Consider the following 19,384-nt stretch of genomic DNA (forward strand, 5'->3'; position numbering starts at 1 on the left):
TGAATCACGCATGGCAGGACAAGCAATAAACTCGACAATAAACAATGTTGACGAACGTAGGGTGAACAGTGGAAGTTTCCACAGACCATACTGAAACGCACGAGGACATTTTCTCTCCAACATATCAGATTAGAAAGAGTGTTTTCAGCTGTGAGAATTGTGGAAATTACAATGCTTTGCAACTGCAGAGTTCAAAGAACCACCAGATACAAACTAAGATATCATCCCCAAGTCACCCAATCCGTTTGCAAACATCCAATAAGACAGTCAACTAATAGCTTAAACCAACACTCCCATCATCACAACCCCCAAACCCCAGCCCCATCCCCATCCCCCTACCTCAACCCTCCCCCCTCCACTCGAACTCCCACTCCCACTCCCCCCACGGCCAGCCGTCTGCGTCGCAGCAGCCAACTTCTCCGCTCCAGCCGTAACAGTAACAGGCATATACCAAATTTCACCTGACCCATACGACGTGCCGGAAGTAACCACAGACGAGGAGTTCTGTCCCCCACTCACGGTCCCATAGTACCCGATAGTGACAGAACACGACGCGGCCTGCGTCGAGGAGGTGATATTGCACGCGTTACTCTGGGAGGTTGTCACTGTAAGGCCGTTTGCGGAGCCGATGAAGGAGCCGTGCTCGACGTAGGTGGAGGGCGCTGCGGTGATGGTGTAGATGGATGGGATGGGGCACGCGCCGTTGCAGGTTACGGCGAGGATGGTTGTGGAGGATGAGGCGGAAATGATGCTCGCGTCGAAGGTGGCGAGGGTAGTTGAGGGAGTTGGGGTGGTGGTTTGGGAGGTTAGTGAGGTGGGGAGGATGTTGAAGATTTGGATTGTGGTGGCAGAGGTGGAGGAGGTTGAGGATGAGAGGGTGGTGGTCGTGGTGGAGGTTTGGGCTAGGGCGTAGCCTACTAGGGGGAGGATTAGGTGGAGGAACTTCATTTTCAGGATTGTGGAAATGATGTGGAAAGGATGGAGATGGATAGCTAAGTTTCCTGATAAGCTCTTTTGGAGAGGTCTTCGAATATTTATGTACATCACATGTGGGATAAGTGGAGCTCGATCATGAGATCTTTAGCAAACTAAGTACAGACCAGTCCACGTCATTTCAATAAGCTTATCTCACTCTTGGCCTAGTAAAGCTCCATTGGGAGGAATGTTGTAGCCTACGACACGAGCTGCAGAAGTATATGGTGATGCGGCATTTCAATCTGTCCTGTGTTGCAGATGAGGTCATCCCCACCGCCAATAGAGAGCCTTCAAACCCCATCTAATCTTCTAAAACATCATAATGACATGCCCCAAGAGCAATTCTAAAGAATGTATCTAAACCCAGCATTCCGTGCTTCCAAATTATCGACCTCTGCCCCTCCCCTATCCTGTTCCGCCGCATCCAGCGCCTTATTCATCCTCAGATGCACAACACGAATGACAAAAGCAATAATCGCAACAAGCAGGGCTATCCCTGCCGTAGCACTGCCACCGGCGATATATCTTGGCCCTGATGACGACGGCCACATATAGCTTCCATAAATGGACGCTGTGTTGCCAATCATATTTGCTGTTGCAATTGCAGCTGAGCGTTTTACCAGCGGGCGAGGGAAGGAGTTGGCCACCCAGGCAATGATAATTTGGTAGGCAGATACGGCGCCCATGGGCATTCTACATTATCATTGAGCTTGAATGCCAAAAAGGAGAGAAAAGGAATGGGGGATGCTTACAGGAACATGCCAAAAAACCTCGCACCAATGTTCGTCGTAGCAGTGCATATGATGCATCCCACAACACTAACAAGCATCAACAAGATAATATGTATTCCGCGATCATTTGTCTTTCCAGATGTCCATGTCACGAAAAGTGATACGAAGAAGGTAGCGATCCAGACAGGTGCAGTTATTAGCAAAGTCTTGATATTTCCATAGCCCAGGGTCTCGACGATGGTGGGGAAGAAGTATTGGAAATTCTGCGAGAGGAGCGACGTATGCTGGAGTAGGATGAAAATATAGATTCGCTTATCTGAGAACACTAGATAAAGCGCTTCTTTGATGTTGCTCGATGTGGCTTCGTCTGCTTCTCCAGCGTCGTGGATAAGTCGCCATTGCGCGTATAGCTTCTCCGTTTCGTCGAGCCATGAGGTGGTGGCAGGGTAGTTCGACAGGAGTAGTCTATACAGTCAGAAATCACCATAACTATCAGATCGACATTGGAAAGCTCACGTTGACGTCAGCGATATCCCAACAGTAATGCACCCTTCGATGATAAAGAGCCATCGCCACCCTGCTATTCCATGCGCACCGTCCAAGTTTCCCAGCACCCCAGCTCCAATCAGACCACCAAACGCATTTGCTAGAGAGCTTCCAGCATAAAACCACGCAATGCGATGACTCAGCTATATCGGTCAGTTCAACATGTTATAGGTCAGACTGGCTTAATACCTACCTCTTGTCTGGTGTACCAACTCGACCTGTACACATTAGCTCTGCACAAATGGGCTTATTGTTGCACAACTTACATCAGCATGATTGCACCCGGAAAGAATGGCGCTTCCACAAAGCCAAGGAAGAAACGAGCAAGGACCAATCCCGTGAATGATTGTGTTGCAGCCTGACAGGCCGAGATGACACCCCAAATAGCCATTGATGTCCCCAGGAATAATGACGGTCGCACGCGCGTAAGAAGGAGGTTCGACGGCAGTTGCATGAGGAGATACCCGACAAAGAGGATACTCGTGGCTAGATTGTAGTCTGTTCCTTTCATCCCGAGGTCTTGTTCGAGAGACCCTAGTCGGGCCTGTGAAAGATTACTGAGGTAGGTATTAGTCTAGGTTGGACTTGTCCAGTGCTGGGCAGAACGTACTTTCTGTCGAGAAAGTTGAGCAAATACATCACCACCAAGAACGGAAGAAGATGAATGTCCACCTTTCGCAGGAGCTGCTTGGTCATCTTCCGATGCCATTCGGGACTCTTGGCAACGTATGTCTGGTAGATGGCACCTTGGGTCGATTCATGGATCTTCGCTGTATCCTCGTGATATTCAGTATACTCTTCTGTTGGTTTAGACATGGCGAGAGATCCCTATGCAGTGGGAAAGAGGCAGGGTGCAAAGATTGAAGTGAAAACAGAGCAGGGCTTAAGTATCGGAGGATGTCCGTCACCCCGCATTTGCGGGGGCGGGGAGAACTCGGGGTAGCTCACCCCGGATCTGCATAGACCAACCTAAAAAGAGTTCAAGGCATGGCTCTGAACCATACGAGAAGATGTTGGGTTGATACTCCATGCAGGAGTCCAGCTGAGCTTCAGGGAAGAGCTCGGCGGGCTCATAATCACCAATCCTGGCGGTCAACTCCAAGTCTTTAGGTGCAGTTAAGGCGCACTGAAAAATCGAATTGAGAACAAATAAGATTTTGCTATATACCAAGCCCCTATCAAGCAATTGATCGTCATGAGCGAAAAACTTGTTGTACACCACAGGCAAATCCAAGTGAAAACATCAATGAACCCTAGCCTTGAGCTTGCACTTAAGTGGTGGTTTCGCCCACAGGTTGTATGACTTCTGATTATGCCACTCCCGACTCTCCTCACACAATTCGATGTCAAAGTTCCATAGTACTCTGGCGAAAATCACACGCATTTCTGCATAAGCCAAGTTCCGACCTATACAATTCCGGGGACCGATTGAGAATGGCTGCAAAATTTCCCGATTATCATGATAGAACGGCGACGAAGGATCATTCTTCGATTCAGGCAACCAACGTTCGGGAATGAATTCTTCGGGTTTATAGAAATTAAGTGGCGACCAGTATGCAGCAGACTGATGAACAGATACTCTGGTCTGAAAGGTATTAGCATTGGATATTCCACCATTCTGAGTGGGACTTGCCTTTTTGGGGAGGAGATATCCCGAAATCTCAGTAGGCTGGTCTGGTATGTATCGCTGCAAGTGGCCGGCAACAGGTGGGTACATGCGAAACGCCTCATCGATACATGCCAACATGTACGGAAGCTTAGCTGTAGCATTGTTGACGGTGATATCTTCCTCAGTCTTCATGACAGATCGCACTTCGAACTTGACTTTCTCCATTTCCTTAGGGTGTTGTAGCAACCAGTACGTCAGCCCCGACAGAAGTGTTGCTGTGGTCTCACTGCCAGCAATGACAAGGATGCTTGCATTGGCTGCGAGTTCCTCATCAGTCAGCCCGTCCTTGCCGCCGCGGTGACGAAGCATGGACTGCATGAAGTCCGCTTGGCCACGGTCTGTCTGGTCGTGCAACCGTGTCTGTACTGTATTCCAGCTATATTCATCCTGTCTTCTTTTCGCCTCCAGGAGGTGTTTTGGTAGGAACCGCTTCAGGGCGTTGAACACCATCGGATAATCATCTTTGAACTTAGCGAATGCTATGGCCTTGATGAACTCAAAGATAGTCGATACCCAGTAGTGGTACTCTGTTGAGTCCAGTCCACCGAATGATTGTCCAAACGCGAGGTCTCCAATCAGGTCGAATGTTGTAAGGTTGTACCACTTCGCCATATCCACGGCTACTTCTGACTCTGCCATGCTGTGCAGCTTATTGATCAGCTTGTCGACGTACTCCATGATGAACGGTTCTTGGGCTTGGAGGCCCTTAGCAGAGAAAGCATGGGATATCGCCTTGCGAAATCGAGTATGATCGGAGTCATTTGCACTGATAATGTCTTTAGGATTGCTCGCTGACCCTGATACCTTGGGCAACTGCCGATGTCCGTGGCCGTAAATGTCTTTCCATGCCTGGGTGGTGATGAAGGAAACCTCATTCGGGGTGAAGCGGACGGCCCCACCGTACGTCTTGTGGAGTGCTCGCATGTCCCTATCTAGTACTCCTCTCATGTTTGAGATGTAGCGCAAGATGGGAAAAGCCAGCCATAGCTTTGGTCCGGGGATTCGACGGAGCGGGTGTAAGTAGATGTTCCAGATGGCAGCACAAATGATGTACGCGAGGTACGATATCCCAACAAGGGCCAGAACAGTAGGCATGATGTCTTAAATGAAGCCTTTGATTTGGTTGTCATGCATGCTGGAGGGCTGGGGTGAGGGGCGATTATAAGTCTTCGGGTCGGTCGCACCTGAGCTACAATCGCGAACATACAGGCGTCACGACGCCGTGTCAAGCAGGAGGTATGGGCAACAGCATGGAGATAGAAGCGGGGTAAGTGTCGGACATATGTTGCCACTTAATCTAGGCGATGGGGCAGACGATGCTAGTTGATAGTGCCGCGATGATGCGGCATATGCGCCTGGCTCCTCCTGTTAGCCCCAGCATTCATAATTTCTTCTGTTGTTTCAAACTTGTCCACCTTCTAGTCCTCTGGTTGACTAAAGGACTCCATTGTTCTCCTCACTTTCCGTTAAACCCAGAAGCAATATTGAGAAGGCTGTGAAGAGGCTGTTAAGAATAAAACGGCAGACTTGCAGCTGATGGCAGCGATTGGACGTTGAGCTGCAGATAGAGTGGAGAGGCGATCTGCACGCTGTGTTACGGTCCGTCCGCGTCCCGCGTGTCAGCCCAATAGGAGACACCAGTTAATAATGTGAGACGGGCAATGATCATTCCAGACGAGGGCGATATGCAACTCGGTGGCCGGATGCCTCGATGCCCGCAACGGATACCGGAAGTTCGACTCTGGGCTACCTAGCAGAGCCCTAGAAATTTCAATCGAACGGGGCAGCCTAAATGCACACGGTTACACGAAACAAGGATAGACCCCCTAGGAGCTAACAGAATGATCGCCCTGACAAATTTAGGAGGAGCAATAAGCTCTATAATGGACAAATCGGTACTGGGTCATTTCTGAATGGCTGATTCGAGCGACACGACTCCTTGTTAGGGTGGAGACAGCTGTCAAGCTCGGACCCAGACACGCGCCTTCACCCGCTTCCTGGCACACCACATGTCCCTGAGCAGATGAGCAATAAGCAAGCACAAGATAGCATACCATGCACGTTGTAGCCATTGAGCTCAACAAGATAGAGAAGTAACTGGTATCGTGGGTCTATTGCTAGCCAGCCACCACGCGTTAGTTTCCGAGCTCTGGCCATATAGTGCAACATGACCCCGATCTGAGGAGTGACCCCGCCTTTTGTGAAATGATTTATGCTTCGCAAGCATTCATAAGTCGGTTATGAACAACGGTGGCGTGGATTACCTCCGATTCTGCATGCCACAGAAATATCTGCATCCACCGCATATTGCGCTAGGCACATGCAGTTGCCAACAAAGGAGATGAAATTATGTATCATAATGACGAGCTGGCAACACAGGCCCGTAAGGCGTGGTCATATAAATGTGTCTGTCAGTTGTTCTTACTTGATGTGGATCAGAATATAAACCCCAACTGACTCGTGTTGCATTCGGGCATATCGTGACGGCCTTTCGATTCATACAACATGGAATTAATAATCTCGCCCACTTCACTCTGTCAGGGTAAGGTTGATATGAGAGTTCAGTGCTTCCTCACATTGTGTGTGTGGTGGGGGGGGGGGTTGGTTTTCTGACCAGAGTAGGCCACGCAGTGCTGCCAAATTTAGAAAAGTTCGGATCGGTATCTTCAAGGCAGCATCCGCAACTGGTACAGGTGGCTTTGGGTAGTAGTTTATAGTTGTTAATTAGCTGCAGAACTTCCTTACTGCCAACCCTTAGTACCAGCGGAAAGCTCGCTTTCAGATTAAAGTCTTAGATCAGCGGCACTCACAACGTGGTGAATGCGATTCTCCCATTGTGCTCGAAATACGAGCCGCGTGTCCTAGGTCACAATCATATTTTCCACATCTGTAACGGAGAGGACGGCATAAACGCGGTACATTTTGGGCCTAGAACGCCCCGTGACACACGTCATCGGGTACAAGAATCTCCACAAGTGCGAAAAGGGTATGTAAAGATCGTCCTATTTGTACGTCGGTAGGTTCTTTTTGTAGATGTATATCAAGGCCCTCATTAGCAGGTTATTGAATTGTCGCAAAGAACTACCTAAGGGTCAATCATCGCAGCGAGGAGATCGAGTTTCAGCGCAAGATAAGCACAGAGTAGATGGATGGGAAAATAGAGAGTTGCCGATAAACAGCGGCAACAATCAGTAGAATGTGAATCTAGGACGTCGTCTATTGTTGAAGGTTCGCCGATGTCGTTTGTACTTATGCCATTGGAAATAGTGGGATTTGCTTTGGGTGTAAACCCAATTCGTCATCTTATGGTTGAACTGGCTCCTGGGGCCATCCAGTGAGCAACAGCAGTTAGTCAGCGTTATATATTCCCCGAACTTATTTTTCAGACCAAAGGATCTTCGATTTTTCCTTCTTTCAAGACCATCGGGGACCAGCAGCGCGACATCCCCAAGAGCCCGCACTAAAGGTGTGCCAAGATAGCCCGTTACCGATGTACATGCCTACTCAAGCTTGGAAAGTCCGAACAAGAATTAAAACTTGTCAAGACGCAGGGGCAAAGATATATGGATTTGATCTATCTAGATCTCAAGAAGATGGTTGGTGGTTGAGGTGGTTGGAAGAGGCGGTGGTCAGAGGCCACGCAGGAAGAAGAGACGAGGGATCAGCTGACAGCTGCCTGGCTGCAGTGAATGTCTCAACAAAACTTCTCCAAGTTCTAAGTTCTTATCTATCCCGCCAATTGTGCACTTTTGACTGTGTTTTGGCCTTCGATGTCTCGCAAATATGCGCACCGGTCAGCAGATATATATCAATGAATCGTACTTCTCGCTTTTCCCTAAAGAGTATGATTGCCATCGTGTCAGGTTTCTGTTTCATATATGAAGACTGAATACTTTCTAAAGATTAGATAGATATTTATGTAAGAAGGACAACTAAAGTATGAATATCATAACTAACCACAAGGATAGTGGTTAGAATAAATAACTTATGTAGTACTGTAACCGCCCGAAGTAGCCAGCCTATAATATCAGGATAGCAGGAGCCAAGACCATTTTGGCCCCTAATGGTTGGATAGACATATAATCATTATTTTGTAAATCTGCTGCTGGACATTCAAGCAGAATTTAAGTTATTTAGTTTAATATAAGGAAATAAATCTAAATAATATGCCGGCCATTCACTTGATATCAGCGTGCCTCCATACCTATCAATAAGAAGCTTGACTGTTGTGAAAGAGCATTGTAGGTTGGGAGGAGATTGTAGTCTGAGCAGAGCAATTACTTAGCCCTACTGTGTAAGCTATTTCAACATGTGCGAACAAGATTTCCGCGGAATAAGCCAGTCATTTTGCTTGTCTGTGCGTGCGCACACACTGGATTATGAAAGATTAATCATCTCCCAGCACTAAGTAGTTACTCTTCAGCTTTAGCTGCTAGAAGTATATTATGTGGTGGATTAATCAATCTGTAATGCTTTTCTTTTAGCATCAGGTAGGGTAGGACCTGAAGAACTTCTAATTACCTTATTACTTCCTGTTTCCATAAATTCATCTGGCTTGTCATGTCCTACCTGGCAGTAGGAAAATCAAGTACAAGCTAGTAAATCTACTGCAGGTATTATCTGAAGGAACTCTCTTTATCATAGCATGAATAGATGCGGCCCAAAACTACAAACTAAGAGAAACAGCTTGGAAAAAAGATTTATGTCTGAACTTCTGTGTTATATAAAAACTAATCTCTGTTATACCTTGAGTTATGCAGACATATACTCTATTATATTTATAGAGCCTGCCTAGTATATGCACTTGCATGATAATTAAAGATGTGCTGAAAGGTCAAACGTGTCTGTAGGTCTTCTATAATAGGATAAACTGGATATTGTATCTAACGGCTCTAGTATTATAGGCCCCCAGTAGTTGGATTAGTGCTCACCAGACGGCTCTCTGCCAGGCATAGAATAGCTTGAGTTTAGCGCGGACGGGAACCCTGGTAATTAGTTATAGTATTATTAATGTCAACCATTTAGTTACAGGGAACAGTCAGTAAGCGGATACCGGTGTTTAGGCTGGGTCACAGTTGTTAACAAAACCCGCAGTTTGACATCAATCTTGAATCTGTTATTAATTCAGTACTTAGCTCCAGCTGTCTCCAATTGAGGTATAATAATTACTGTAGCTTGATTGGTTGGTATCCAGGGTCTTTACTTTATCCGCAGCTCCACCATTGAGACTAGGGATGCGGACAAAATACCAGAACAACAAGCCGAGCGGAGCCTGCATCTTGGGTTATCTCCGCTGAGTAATGCAAAGACAATCCACTCTTTCACCAACTGTAGGATCTATCACACAATATGCGGTCTATATAAATTCGTGGTGAGCCCTGGTCTTGCACTATAGAAAAATAGAAACTACGAGGAAGCCACGATACCTCAAGCGGTTTAACTGACGTGGACCGATATGGCCAGTATGTACAAACACTTAATGGAGCAGGTGGCAGAAGCACCCGCATCCAAAGGGCTCGGTATCATTTGTACAGCCGCCGTAGCCACACTAATCATTGTCGCATTCGTCAAATGCTTATATTATCGCAACTGGCATCCGTTGTCACGCTTTCGTGGTCCTCCCGAGGCTGCTTCATCGCGGCACTGGATCTACAGAGTGACCGACCGTGGCTTTCCCGAAGAGGACCTCGAAGAGCTTCATAAGAAGTATCGTGAGTTGCACCTAATCTTCGCTGCCTTTCATGATATTGCATGAACTTTGGGAGTTAGGTAGTGCTAATTCGGAATATTTCTAATCTCGGATAGAAACGCAAGCGCTACGCATTGGTCCCAACGAGCTACATATTACCGATGTTCACAAGTACAAGGTCATATATAGTCAAAGCAAGCCGTTCCCGAAGCATGCAGAGTTCTATGAAGCTTTCAACACACCTCATACAGTCTTTACCGAGATCGACGCAGGAATGCATAAAGAGCGCCGACGACTACTGAATCCCTTCTTCTCCCGAGCAGGTGTCTTCAAACTCGAACCCATCATCCATGAGAAGGCCGAGATTTTGATGAATAAGATCCGGCGACTTGAGAATAGTCACACTGTAAATGTGTATGATGCTTTCAGGTAAGTGTCATTATGTAGCTTCTCTGATCGGAATCCTACGAGGGCATACTTATCCCAGAGAACCGAGGACAGGGGCACGGCTGACATATTGGAATCGGAAGATGCCTTACAACTGAGGTTATCATGGAATTCGCCTTTGCGAAATCAGCAAACATGCTAGAAGAGAGCGAAACCACTTTTGGGTCTTGGTTCCTAGTCGCCTTTGACGCTGTTGCGCGAAGCATATGGAAGATGCAGGAGTGGCAAATCGCTCGGAAAGCCTTGGGGGTTGTCCCCATGAATGTCATTGGACTGGTGGATCCCAATATCGTCAATGTCCTCAAAATGTTAAATGTAGGTCCCGAGCTAGTATATTTTTGCCAGTTCACCATTATGTGCTAATGTCATGGTCTTGTTTACATAGTTTGCCGAAAGCTGTCTCCAACACTATGAGGTGCACGGAAATTCAACGACTCATCCTGTTGTATTCGAAAATCTATCTTCCCTGCCGCACGACTACAAGGTCTCCGAGGCAGTTGACATTCTGATTGCAGGAGCTGATACGACAGCATCAAGTCTGACTGCTGGCTTTATGCATATTCTCTCGAATCCAGCTATTTATTCCAAGTTAGTCGATGCTCTTCGAGAAGTGGACATTAGCGTGGATGATCCTTCAGCGGCTCGACTTCAGGAACTAGAAAAGATTCCTTACTTGGTACGTATAGACTCCCCGAACACACAAATGAATCTCCTCGCTAACCGTCCGTCAGACTGCCTGTGTGAAGGAGTCTCTTAGAGTGGCCATGCCGGTGCCTGGCCGCCTACCGAGAATCGTTCCTCAAGACCTCGCTGAGCCATTCGTTGTTGACGGACTGGTCATCCCGCCCGGTGTAAGTCTGGTACGAGATGATTAAATGCACATTATCTTACAGAATTTTTGCAGACTGTTGTTTCTATGTCAACATACACAATGCATACCAGCGAAGAGGTTTGGGGTCCCGACGCCCGCGCCTTCAATCCCGATCGTTGGCTTCAGCCGGGAGCGAAGTCCCTGGAGCAATATCTTTGTACATTCTCCAAGGGCGCTCGAATGTGCATTGGTCAAAAGTATGTTCTCCCGTTCGCTACCAACTAGTACCTTATGCGATATCACTAACGTCTGATGGGTAGTGTCGCATACGCCGAGGTCACAATTGTCATGGCATACTTATTCAGAAACTTTGAGATCCGGCTCCCGCCTGATTTCCGTCCGCCCGAAAGAAAGGATCTGTTTACCATGGAGTATTCGAAACCTGGTTTACCTTTGAAGTTCCGCAGTTTGAAAACAAGGTAATATAGAAGCGAGTGACATGGGTTATTTCCTCCTGTGGGGAGGATCATGTAATTGACTGTGACAGATATAGATAAGATAAGCCGCGTAGTAACAAACTCTTGTACATACATAACTAGTTATTCCTATACAACTCCCAATATTCCCACCCCAGCCTTAGTTAAGTTAATGATACATGGGGTATTCAAAAAGCGCTGTGAAGAAAATAATTTCTTGACTCCACCCGGACAACTCATTCTGAATAAATACCAGAATCCTCCTCCTCAATGCTGTTAGCAGCAGCATATTTATCCCAGGCAGCACAGTTCTTCTCGAGCGCGGAAGGATCAATCATAGGCTCGAGCTGGGACATGCTCTCCACGAATTGCATAGCGAAACCCTCCGATTGGTGCCAGCCAATATGGCAATGCAGCAACCACGCGCCAGGGTTATCAGTCTTGAATGCGATGACCAGATAACCGAGGGCGGGTAGCATAGCCGTGTCACGACGGGGTGGGTTGTAGGTGTTCAGAGTTGTGTTCGACGTGTAGCTTCCATCGCCCTGGGCGAGGATGAAGAAGTCGTGGCCCTGTGAGTGATCATATTAGCAATGGGTGTAAAGTTAACAATTTTGACTTGGGTCAACAAAACATACGTGAAGATGAATAGGATGAGGAACATTAATGGTCATTTCAATGTCGACAATCACCCACTTGCCGTTGCCTTCGACCTCCACAACATGGGATGTCTTGGTCCATGAAGTGTTGCCGTGAGCGATCTGGAGCAGAGTCGGGTTGTCCCATTCTGCCTTGAACGTAGTCGGGCCCATGTACCACTTGTACAAGCCTGCACTGTTCATTATTACGTTCGCCTCGTTGTGGCTTGTGAAGCCGACGCCAGACGCGTCGATAGCAACCACTGGCACCATGCTACTCAACGGCTCGTCGTAGCAGCTGTCAGTGTAGTTGTATGCCGTTGTTGTGGGAGTCGCCACAACAATATTCGGCTGCTCGTAATGGAAGATTCCTTTGATTTCGGTATTTTCAATCTCGGCACAGGCCTCCTGGGGAATGGCGCGCATCCAGAAGTCGGACCCGGCGTGGGCTTGGTTCGCGGTGACGATTACATCGTACCGTTGTCCTGTGGGTCTTGGTAAGTTCCTCTTCGATTGCTATGGAGATGGATGACTTACCGACACCGATGTTAAGAGACGTCGTGTTATAAGGCTCAATGGGGACGAAATCCGCAGCAATGACGGTCAAATTGTGATCATCGATCATGAATCGGAACAGGTTGCTCATTCCACCATTGACAAGTCGAAGGCGGTAAGACTGGCCAGCAGTCACATTCATGAGAAGCGCTCGCCAACAGTTTCGTTGTTCTCCTTAACCCAAATGTTCGTTCCGTTGATCAGAGCAGTGGTCATTTTGGGCTCGCCATCCGTTTCAGCAGTGGAATACATCTGGTCGGCCGTGCGGTGTGATCAGTCCACGAGCCAAAGAACGCCAGCGTCGACATCATAGTTCGAACTAGCAGGTCCGTTGATCACTATAGCACCGTATATTCCATCCCATGCTTGCAGAGCAAAGTGGGAGTGGTAGTAGGTTGTGCCGTACTGCGTGGCGCGCCATTCGTAAGTTATAGATCTTCCAGGGGGCGTGGGACATTGGGTAATGGAGTTTGTGACATCTTGAGGGTTGGTGTGATTCTGGCGCACATTGTGCCAATGTATGCTGGTTCCGTTGTTTTCCAGACCATTGTAGACATGAAATCGGACCCAGTCACCCCAATTGGCGTATATAGTAGGTCCTGGTGAGGTCCCGTTGATGGTCAGGACGTCGCGAGGGATGCCGTCTGGAGCGGCGGTGGTGTTTCCCAGCTCCAACCAATATTCACGAACTACTCCGGTGTCCGGAGCTTGGGTATAGTAGTCGGTGTGGATGTCAAAATCGCACCACTGATCACGGGTTTGCGGTGTGTTGCCCGCACATGCTTGCGTAGAAGGAGAGGAAAGCCCGGCATAGGCGGTGCTGGCTGCGAGCCAGCCCGCTGCCAGGATGGTATGCAAATGCATTGAATTGAATGACACAATATGAACGAGATGCAGATGACTGATCGGATAGGAAAAGAGCGAATGAGATGTGAATCGACAGAGTTCAACGGCTCATGACAGCAGATTAAAATAAAGGATCGTCCTGTCTACCCCCTATCTCATTCTAGACGAACGATGGAATATTCAGAACCTGTTCCATTCCCCGTTCCCGATAATTGTACCGGTGATCGGCACGCACGCTACCAACAGCATGCATGCGCCATTTTTACCGCCATAGGTAGTCCTCAGAGACTCCGGTAATTACGAAGATGTCTGAATCAAGGACGAAGTGGACCTAGACAGTGTTGAAATCAGCTAACCCCGAGACGAGATACTTCTGGGAAGGGTGTCAGGAGTGTAATACTGGGTTCGAGCGTCGAGTATACTTAGTCCGAAACGATGCCTGCAGAGTTGCGGAGTACCTTCGGTGGACCCGGCAGGATTACGTAGACGGGAGATGCGGATTGAGCCCTCGCATGTGAGTTAACTGATTCAGTATAGTATCTGGTTGATGCCGAATCAGATTCAAGATCGATCATCTCGGTCTTGATCTTATCAAGCAGACCCGCTCCGACGTCGATCACTTCCCTTCGTATGATAGGCTTAACCTGGAAAGGAGCCACTTTGCGAAAATGTGGCACGTCCCACTGGTCCCTGTCGGCATTAAGCGGGCATCAAAGCTGCCATCCGATATACGGACTTCATCAATGGGCCGAGCTTAATTTCGCTAAATCCAGACGATGATTCGTTCCCTTTTACGTAACCGAAGATGGGGTGACCTTGCGAGTCCCACTCTACAAATACTACGACCTCGGAGTTACTGGTATGAATGCCAAGACGTCCGGCTACGAGTTTAGATTATCACGTAGAAAGTCGTTCACCATCAGAACCCTCAATTCATTCGGGTCTGTGGGGACGGGAGTGGAGTTAACCTAGTATACAAGACCGTCGGGACTTTGCGACATCCGGGACGTATCATGACACGGGAAGTAGTGGATGGAATAATTGTCTTTTGTCACAGTCTAATATATAGTCTAGTATTTAGAGAGTATTGATGATGGGCTGACAAACCTACAGAAGTTGCAACGTTCAGTTTCAGTTTCTCCTGATTTTTTCAGTTTTCCCTTTTGAGTATTGTTCTTCAAGTGCGTGATGAGAACTCACCATCTCTGGGCGGCGGCCCTTGCCCTGACGGGAACGGTCCAAGCCACCACATTGCAAGATGTGTGTACAGTTTCCTTCGCTCGAAACTCATTGCCGGACGACAGCGTATATCCTGGTGTCTCAATTGACAGGTCTTCTGTGAGTGCAGTGGCAGCCTACAACGCGTCGAGCACAGACCAAGTCTATTGGCCGGGCGCCACGTTCGACTACTGCAATGTGACCTTTGCCTACTCCCACTTGGGCCGGGATGACCGGGTGGTGGTTAGCTACTGGATGCCCGCTCCGTTGAAGTTTGCCAACCGTTACCTGTCGATGGGTGGCAGTGGATATGACATCACATTGGGAAGCACTTCCTTGCCCGGGGGTGTCATGTACGGTGCTTTGGCGGGCACAACTGACGGTGGATTTGGTGGATTTGAGAATGGCTCGGACGATGTGTGGCTTCTAGCCAATGGCACCCTCAATTACGAAACGGTCTACATGTTCGGTTACCAGGCTATCCATGAGCTGACCGTCATCGGGAAGGAGCTTACCAAGAAGTTCTTCAATACCTCCTCCATCTATTCTTATTACCAAGGTTGCTCTGAGGGTGGCCGTGATGGCTTCAGTCAAATCCAACGGTTTGCAGAGGACTTCGACGGGGCCGTGACAGGTGCCCCTGGCTTCCGGTTCACTTTCCAACAAATGCAGCACCTTTGGTCACCCGTTGTCGAGCAAACATTGGACTACTATCCCCCTCCCTGTGAGCTCGAGAAGATTGTGAACGAGACAATCAAGGCTTGTGATGCCCTTGACGGCAAGGAGGATGGTGTTGTTTCGCGAACGGACCTCTGTAAGCTTCACTTCGACGCTAACAGCACGATCGGCGAACCGTACAGTTGTGGCGCTTCTTCTTTGACAACCTACAAGAGAAGAAAGCGATCGGAGACATATGCGCTCCCCGCCCAGAACGGCACTGTTTCTGCCCAAGGTGTGGAAGTCGCAAAAGAAATCATGCGGGGAATGCACGATACGAAGGGGAAGCAAGTCTACTTCTCCTACCAGCCAAGTGCGGCTTTCTCCGACGCGGAGACCCACTACGACTACGATACCGGCTCTTGGACCCTCGATATTACCGAATCAAACAGTGAATGGGTGGAGAAATACATTAATCTCCTCAATGCCACTGAGATGCCTACGCTCAAGAACGTCACTTATGACAACCTGAAGGAATGGATCCGAATCGGCTGGCAGAAATACGACGACACTCTTCAGGCAACTTACCCCGATCTGTCCCCCTACTCCGAATCGGGCGGTAAGGTGCTTCACTACCATGGTGAATCTGATTACACTGTTCCCACTGCATCGTCTGTGCATTACTATGAGTCTGTTCGTCGTATTATGTACCCTGACATGTCAACGAACGCAAGCTACGCCGCTTTGGGTGATTGGTATCGCCTTTTCCTTGTTCCCGGTGCGGCACACTGTGGCCCGGATGACTCCCAGCCCAATGGACCTTGGCCACAGAAGACGCTGGAGACTATGATCCGATGGGTTGAGGATGGAGTCTTCCCTGAGATGCTTAACGCAACGGTGCTGCAGGGTGAGCATAAAGGCGAAGAGCAGAAGCTCTGCGCATGGCCTCTTCGACCTCTGTGGAAAAACAATGGCACCACCATGGAGTGCGTGAATGATCCGGAGAGCATGAAGACTTGGGTCTATGACTGGAATGCTTTCAAGATGCCGGTGTATTAGAATGCTTATGAGGAAACCGGGCCTGGATGTCCTTTCTTCTCCTGCATTCTGATCCTTCTTTTTCTTTAATCCCGCACGTTGACCAGCTATTCAAAACTTCAGCTTGACTGAGCCTGTATACATTTTGATCATGTATTATTGGGGACTAGTATGCCTCCTTTTTGGTCGGATACTATTGTTACTGTGTCTTTATAGTTTCTCAACCTGCTCTGGCAAATATTCTCTTCTTGCCTGTATATCTAGTCAGATTCCTTCATTTGAATGTTTTCCTTTGTCCAATGTGAATTCATCCAGTAGCGTAAGTACTTAGTATGTCATCGAAAAACACAGTGTCTTCAAATCATCGTGAGTAGTAGCATTAAAGCGCGATACGCCAGTGAACCCCCGGGTTTCTTCGGTACGTTAGCTACATGCCTAAAGACCTATTTGTGGCACAATCTTTATCCGGGCTATAATCTCCAGCAGCAAATGACACCAAGATATACCATCCCGGGAAGTGTCGTAAACTCCAGGAGACTCGTTCAGCTCAGTAATACGAGACAGGCTTGTTTGTGGCTCAGCAGAGATACCCGCGACATCAGTAGCGATGGACCATAGCGACTAGTGTGAATCTGAACATAGTCTCTGCAAGCGACTCTTCCCCGCAATGCCCCCATGGGGATATTAGATCCGAGATTTTTGCCCAAAGAATTGGACAGAGCGGGGCGCTAGCACAGCGCATAAGCATTGGCGTGCACCCTGCCCATGTGGGCACTACTCTGGATGCAGAGTTGAGCCCATTCTCCGGGGCCCCGAGTTCCGATGACTGATATTTGCTTGTCAACTTGTAGATCGGATGCTGGAGGTGTTGTTTTGGAATGTCCGGTGCGCTTGGATGACGTGCCCTCAGACTGCCGGTTTCTCTGTTCGGGAGATTGTGGGGTGATGAGCAATTTCAATAGCATAAATAGGTCCTGTCGACATGGCAGGGAAGAGTAGTCGAAAAAATTATTCAATCTTCTAGACCGAGAACAACTCCTTCTATCCCCCCGCTACACGCGATTAAGCCATCATGTTACCCAGCCCGAACAAGCTGTTTCTGTTAACAGCAGCATTATTTGGACATGCCATTGCTCTACCAGCTACTGTAGATTACGACGGTGAGACCCTACCACGCCAAACTTGTACTATATCAATCCCACCAGGACCCAAAATATTCTAACCCAACTCAATTAGTTCTCCCTAGCACCGGTTTCGTCCTCAACCTGGACGTCGCAGCCAGCAACATCACCTACACCGTGCAAGGCAATGACACTATACACACCATAGCTGCCAAGTACAACGTCGGCGCCTGCGACCTTGCCCGTCTGAACGTCCTCTCCGACCCGAACTTCCTATACGAGAACGAGACCCTCCGAATTCCCGCCCGCGCTACCTTCCCTGACGACTACTCCTGCTTCAGCACGAACAACACCGATGCAACAGCTACATGCATCTACGGCGACCCTCACGTGTATACCATCTTACCCGGAGATACGATTCAGAAGATCGCTAATGAGCGGTATAATATCACAACGGATCCGATTCTCAGCTTCACTGCGCAGACGGGCTACATTGCTGCTTTGAACCCCGGTATTTATGATGTGCTAGAGACCGGGCAGACGGTGAAGATCCCGAGTTGAGGAAATGGCAACCATATCTTCAGTAGGCACCCCGTAGAGTGTGTTTTCTTTATCTTTCTTCACTAATGTCTCGCGTGGATGCCGAGGCCGACGACTCCTCTTCTCTGTATGTATTGGTTAGAAACTGCTGTAGGCTCGGGGAAGCACAAAATTATCCCAATGAACCACTCTCCGAGAAGAGTATCGAATGTGGTGTTGCTCATAGAACCAAAGTATAGCCGGAAATACCTCAAAGGTACAGCCGACTTTGTCTCATTACCAGAATAGGAAAGGAATGTAATGACTTACGCCTCATTTTGAAAAAGTCCTTCCGGGGGGATACACTCGAACTGGCGAACATCAAAGTTTTCAGGAGTATGCTCCCACCTTATCACCCGAAGGACACTAACCGCCTCTCTAGCATTCCAATGATAATGAAGAGGGTTGTCGAGGGTTGCATACGCATATGGGATTATGTTCTCCATCATGGGCCGGTTATAAAACTTCACTTCATCACCATGCAGAATAATTCCCCAATAATTTATTGTTCCTGTGACCCATTGAGGCATCCTCATCCAGAAATCGCGCAGCCAATGTTCTTTCCAAGCCATTCCCTCCGGAGACTGTTCGCCTTCCGAAGCAACAAAAACGAGGAACACACCAAACCCGCTGTTCCGCGAAACCAATATTATATCCGTAGAATCTATACCTTCGACCGTCGAGGACTTGAACCTAACTTCAATAGAGAAGCCGTCGGGTCCCCGGAAGGTGTTTTGAAATTGGTTGATCCAGTATATAGTTCTCGGGTTAGCTGAGATTATGGAACCCGAGGTGCAGAGAACATTGTTGGTAAACATGATGGTAGGAAAGCCAGCATCCAGCTAAGCCCGGTCAGGGAGATGAATGCTAGATAAGAACATAATTGCCGCATGCGTTCAGATGTGTCATTTATATTGTAAATCCAAGCAGAAATTCATATGAGGCTGCTATTGTCACTGGGGGTTTCCGTTGTTATACTATGGTTTTCGGATACCGTTTGGGACCGACCATGGCCTCTGTTGCTGTTAGAACGCTTCTCCCCGATAAGAATCCACTTTCTTGAGGAAAGTCCAAGTCTGATCCATTTATGAAGGTAAATATGGCGTCTTAAAACTTAGAGCCTATCTTAATGATCAAAATCCCCCGCGTCCAGGTGTATCGTTGGGACATAATGCACCGCCTACAACATAAACTCATACCAATAAAATGTGAGTTGTTGCGGCGGCGCCCCAGCTTGTCTCGAGGCTAGGATGATTCCGATCGAAAATTTGCCAGTGGAAGAATGTGGCCCATCATTCCTCGCCCACTCCCCAAATGTATTCACTTGTATGAAGCACGAATTTTTCTTGTATGATATATAGGTAGGAGTGGCTCACATGCATTCCTGC

At 48.2% G+C, this 19,384-nt stretch overlaps 7 protein-coding genes across 7 annotated transcripts; 3 read left to right on the forward strand and 4 right to left on the reverse strand.

The window, feature by feature from the left end:
- Positions 1-100: 100 nt before the first annotated feature.
- Positions 101-982, reverse strand: BO87DRAFT_450238 (uncharacterized protein). Its single transcript, XM_025628405.1, has one exon. It carries the CDS (start codon positions 946-948, stop codon positions 280-282), a length of 669 nt encoding a protein of 222 aa, XP_025482774.1. The 5' UTR covers positions 949-982; the 3' UTR covers positions 101-279.
- Positions 983-1,246: 264 nt separating this feature from the next.
- BO87DRAFT_352426 (MFS transporter) lies at positions 1,247-3,074 on the reverse strand. The gene is made up of 6 exons (XM_025621184.1): positions 2,863-3,074; positions 2,519-2,809; positions 2,446-2,470; positions 2,223-2,395; positions 1,728-2,171; positions 1,247-1,668 (listed from the first exon to the last, which is right to left on the reverse strand). The coding sequence occupies exons 1-6, from the start codon at positions 3,066-3,068 to the stop codon at positions 1,320-1,322; spliced, it is 1,488 nt and encodes a 495-aa protein (XP_025482775.1). The 5' UTR covers positions 3,069-3,074; the 3' UTR covers positions 1,247-1,319.
- A 421-nt stretch (positions 3,075-3,495) lies between these two features.
- BO87DRAFT_456378 (cytochrome P450) lies at positions 3,496-5,016 on the reverse strand (the record flags this gene model as incomplete). The annotated part of the gene is made up of 1 exon (XM_025628719.1): positions 3,496-5,016. The coding sequence occupies one exon, from the start codon at positions 5,014-5,016 to the stop codon at positions 3,496-3,498; it is 1,521 nt and encodes a 506-aa protein (XP_025482776.1).
- Positions 5,017-9,376: 4,360 nt separating this feature from the next.
- On the forward strand, positions 9,377-11,425 carry BO87DRAFT_450245 (cytochrome P450; the record flags this gene model as incomplete). Its single annotated transcript, XM_025628406.1, has 8 exons — positions 9,377-9,632; positions 9,727-10,039; positions 10,141-10,372; positions 10,443-10,733; positions 10,789-10,908; positions 10,962-11,125; positions 11,189-11,347; positions 11,422-11,425. 8 exons carry the CDS (start codon positions 9,377-9,379, stop codon positions 11,423-11,425), a joined length of 1,539 nt encoding a protein of 512 aa, XP_025482777.1.
- A 155-nt stretch (positions 11,426-11,580) lies between these two features.
- Positions 11,581-13,401, reverse strand: BO87DRAFT_383762 (multicopper oxidase; the record flags this gene model as incomplete). The annotated part of the gene is made up of 4 exons (XM_025624668.1): positions 11,581-11,916; positions 11,983-12,467; positions 12,520-12,658; positions 12,832-13,401. 4 exons carry the CDS (start codon positions 13,399-13,401, stop codon positions 11,581-11,583), a joined length of 1,530 nt encoding a protein of 509 aa, XP_025482778.1.
- Positions 13,402-14,571: 1,170 nt separating this feature from the next.
- On the forward strand, positions 14,572-16,317 carry BO87DRAFT_352431 (tannase; the record flags this gene model as incomplete). The annotated part of the gene is made up of 1 exon (XM_025621185.1): positions 14,572-16,317. The coding sequence occupies one exon, from the start codon at positions 14,572-14,574 to the stop codon at positions 16,315-16,317; it is 1,746 nt and encodes a 581-aa protein (XP_025482779.1).
- Positions 16,318-17,368: 1,051 nt separating this feature from the next.
- BO87DRAFT_450253 (uncharacterized protein) lies at positions 17,369-18,118 on the forward strand (the record flags this gene model as incomplete). Its single annotated transcript, XM_025628407.1, has 2 exons — positions 17,369-17,456; positions 17,533-18,118. 2 exons carry the CDS (start codon positions 17,369-17,371, stop codon positions 17,976-17,978), a joined length of 534 nt encoding a protein of 177 aa, XP_025482780.1. The 3' UTR covers positions 17,979-18,118.
- Between the last annotated feature and the right edge of the window lie 1,266 nt (positions 18,119-19,384).

The sequence above is a fragment of the Aspergillus neoniger genome, assembly GCF_003184625.1.
Source record: "Aspergillus neoniger CBS 115656 unplaced genomic scaffold BO87scaffold_6, whole genome shotgun sequence".
In the NCBI taxonomy this organism is placed as follows: Eukaryota; Fungi; Ascomycota; class Eurotiomycetes; order Eurotiales; family Aspergillaceae; genus Aspergillus; species Aspergillus neoniger.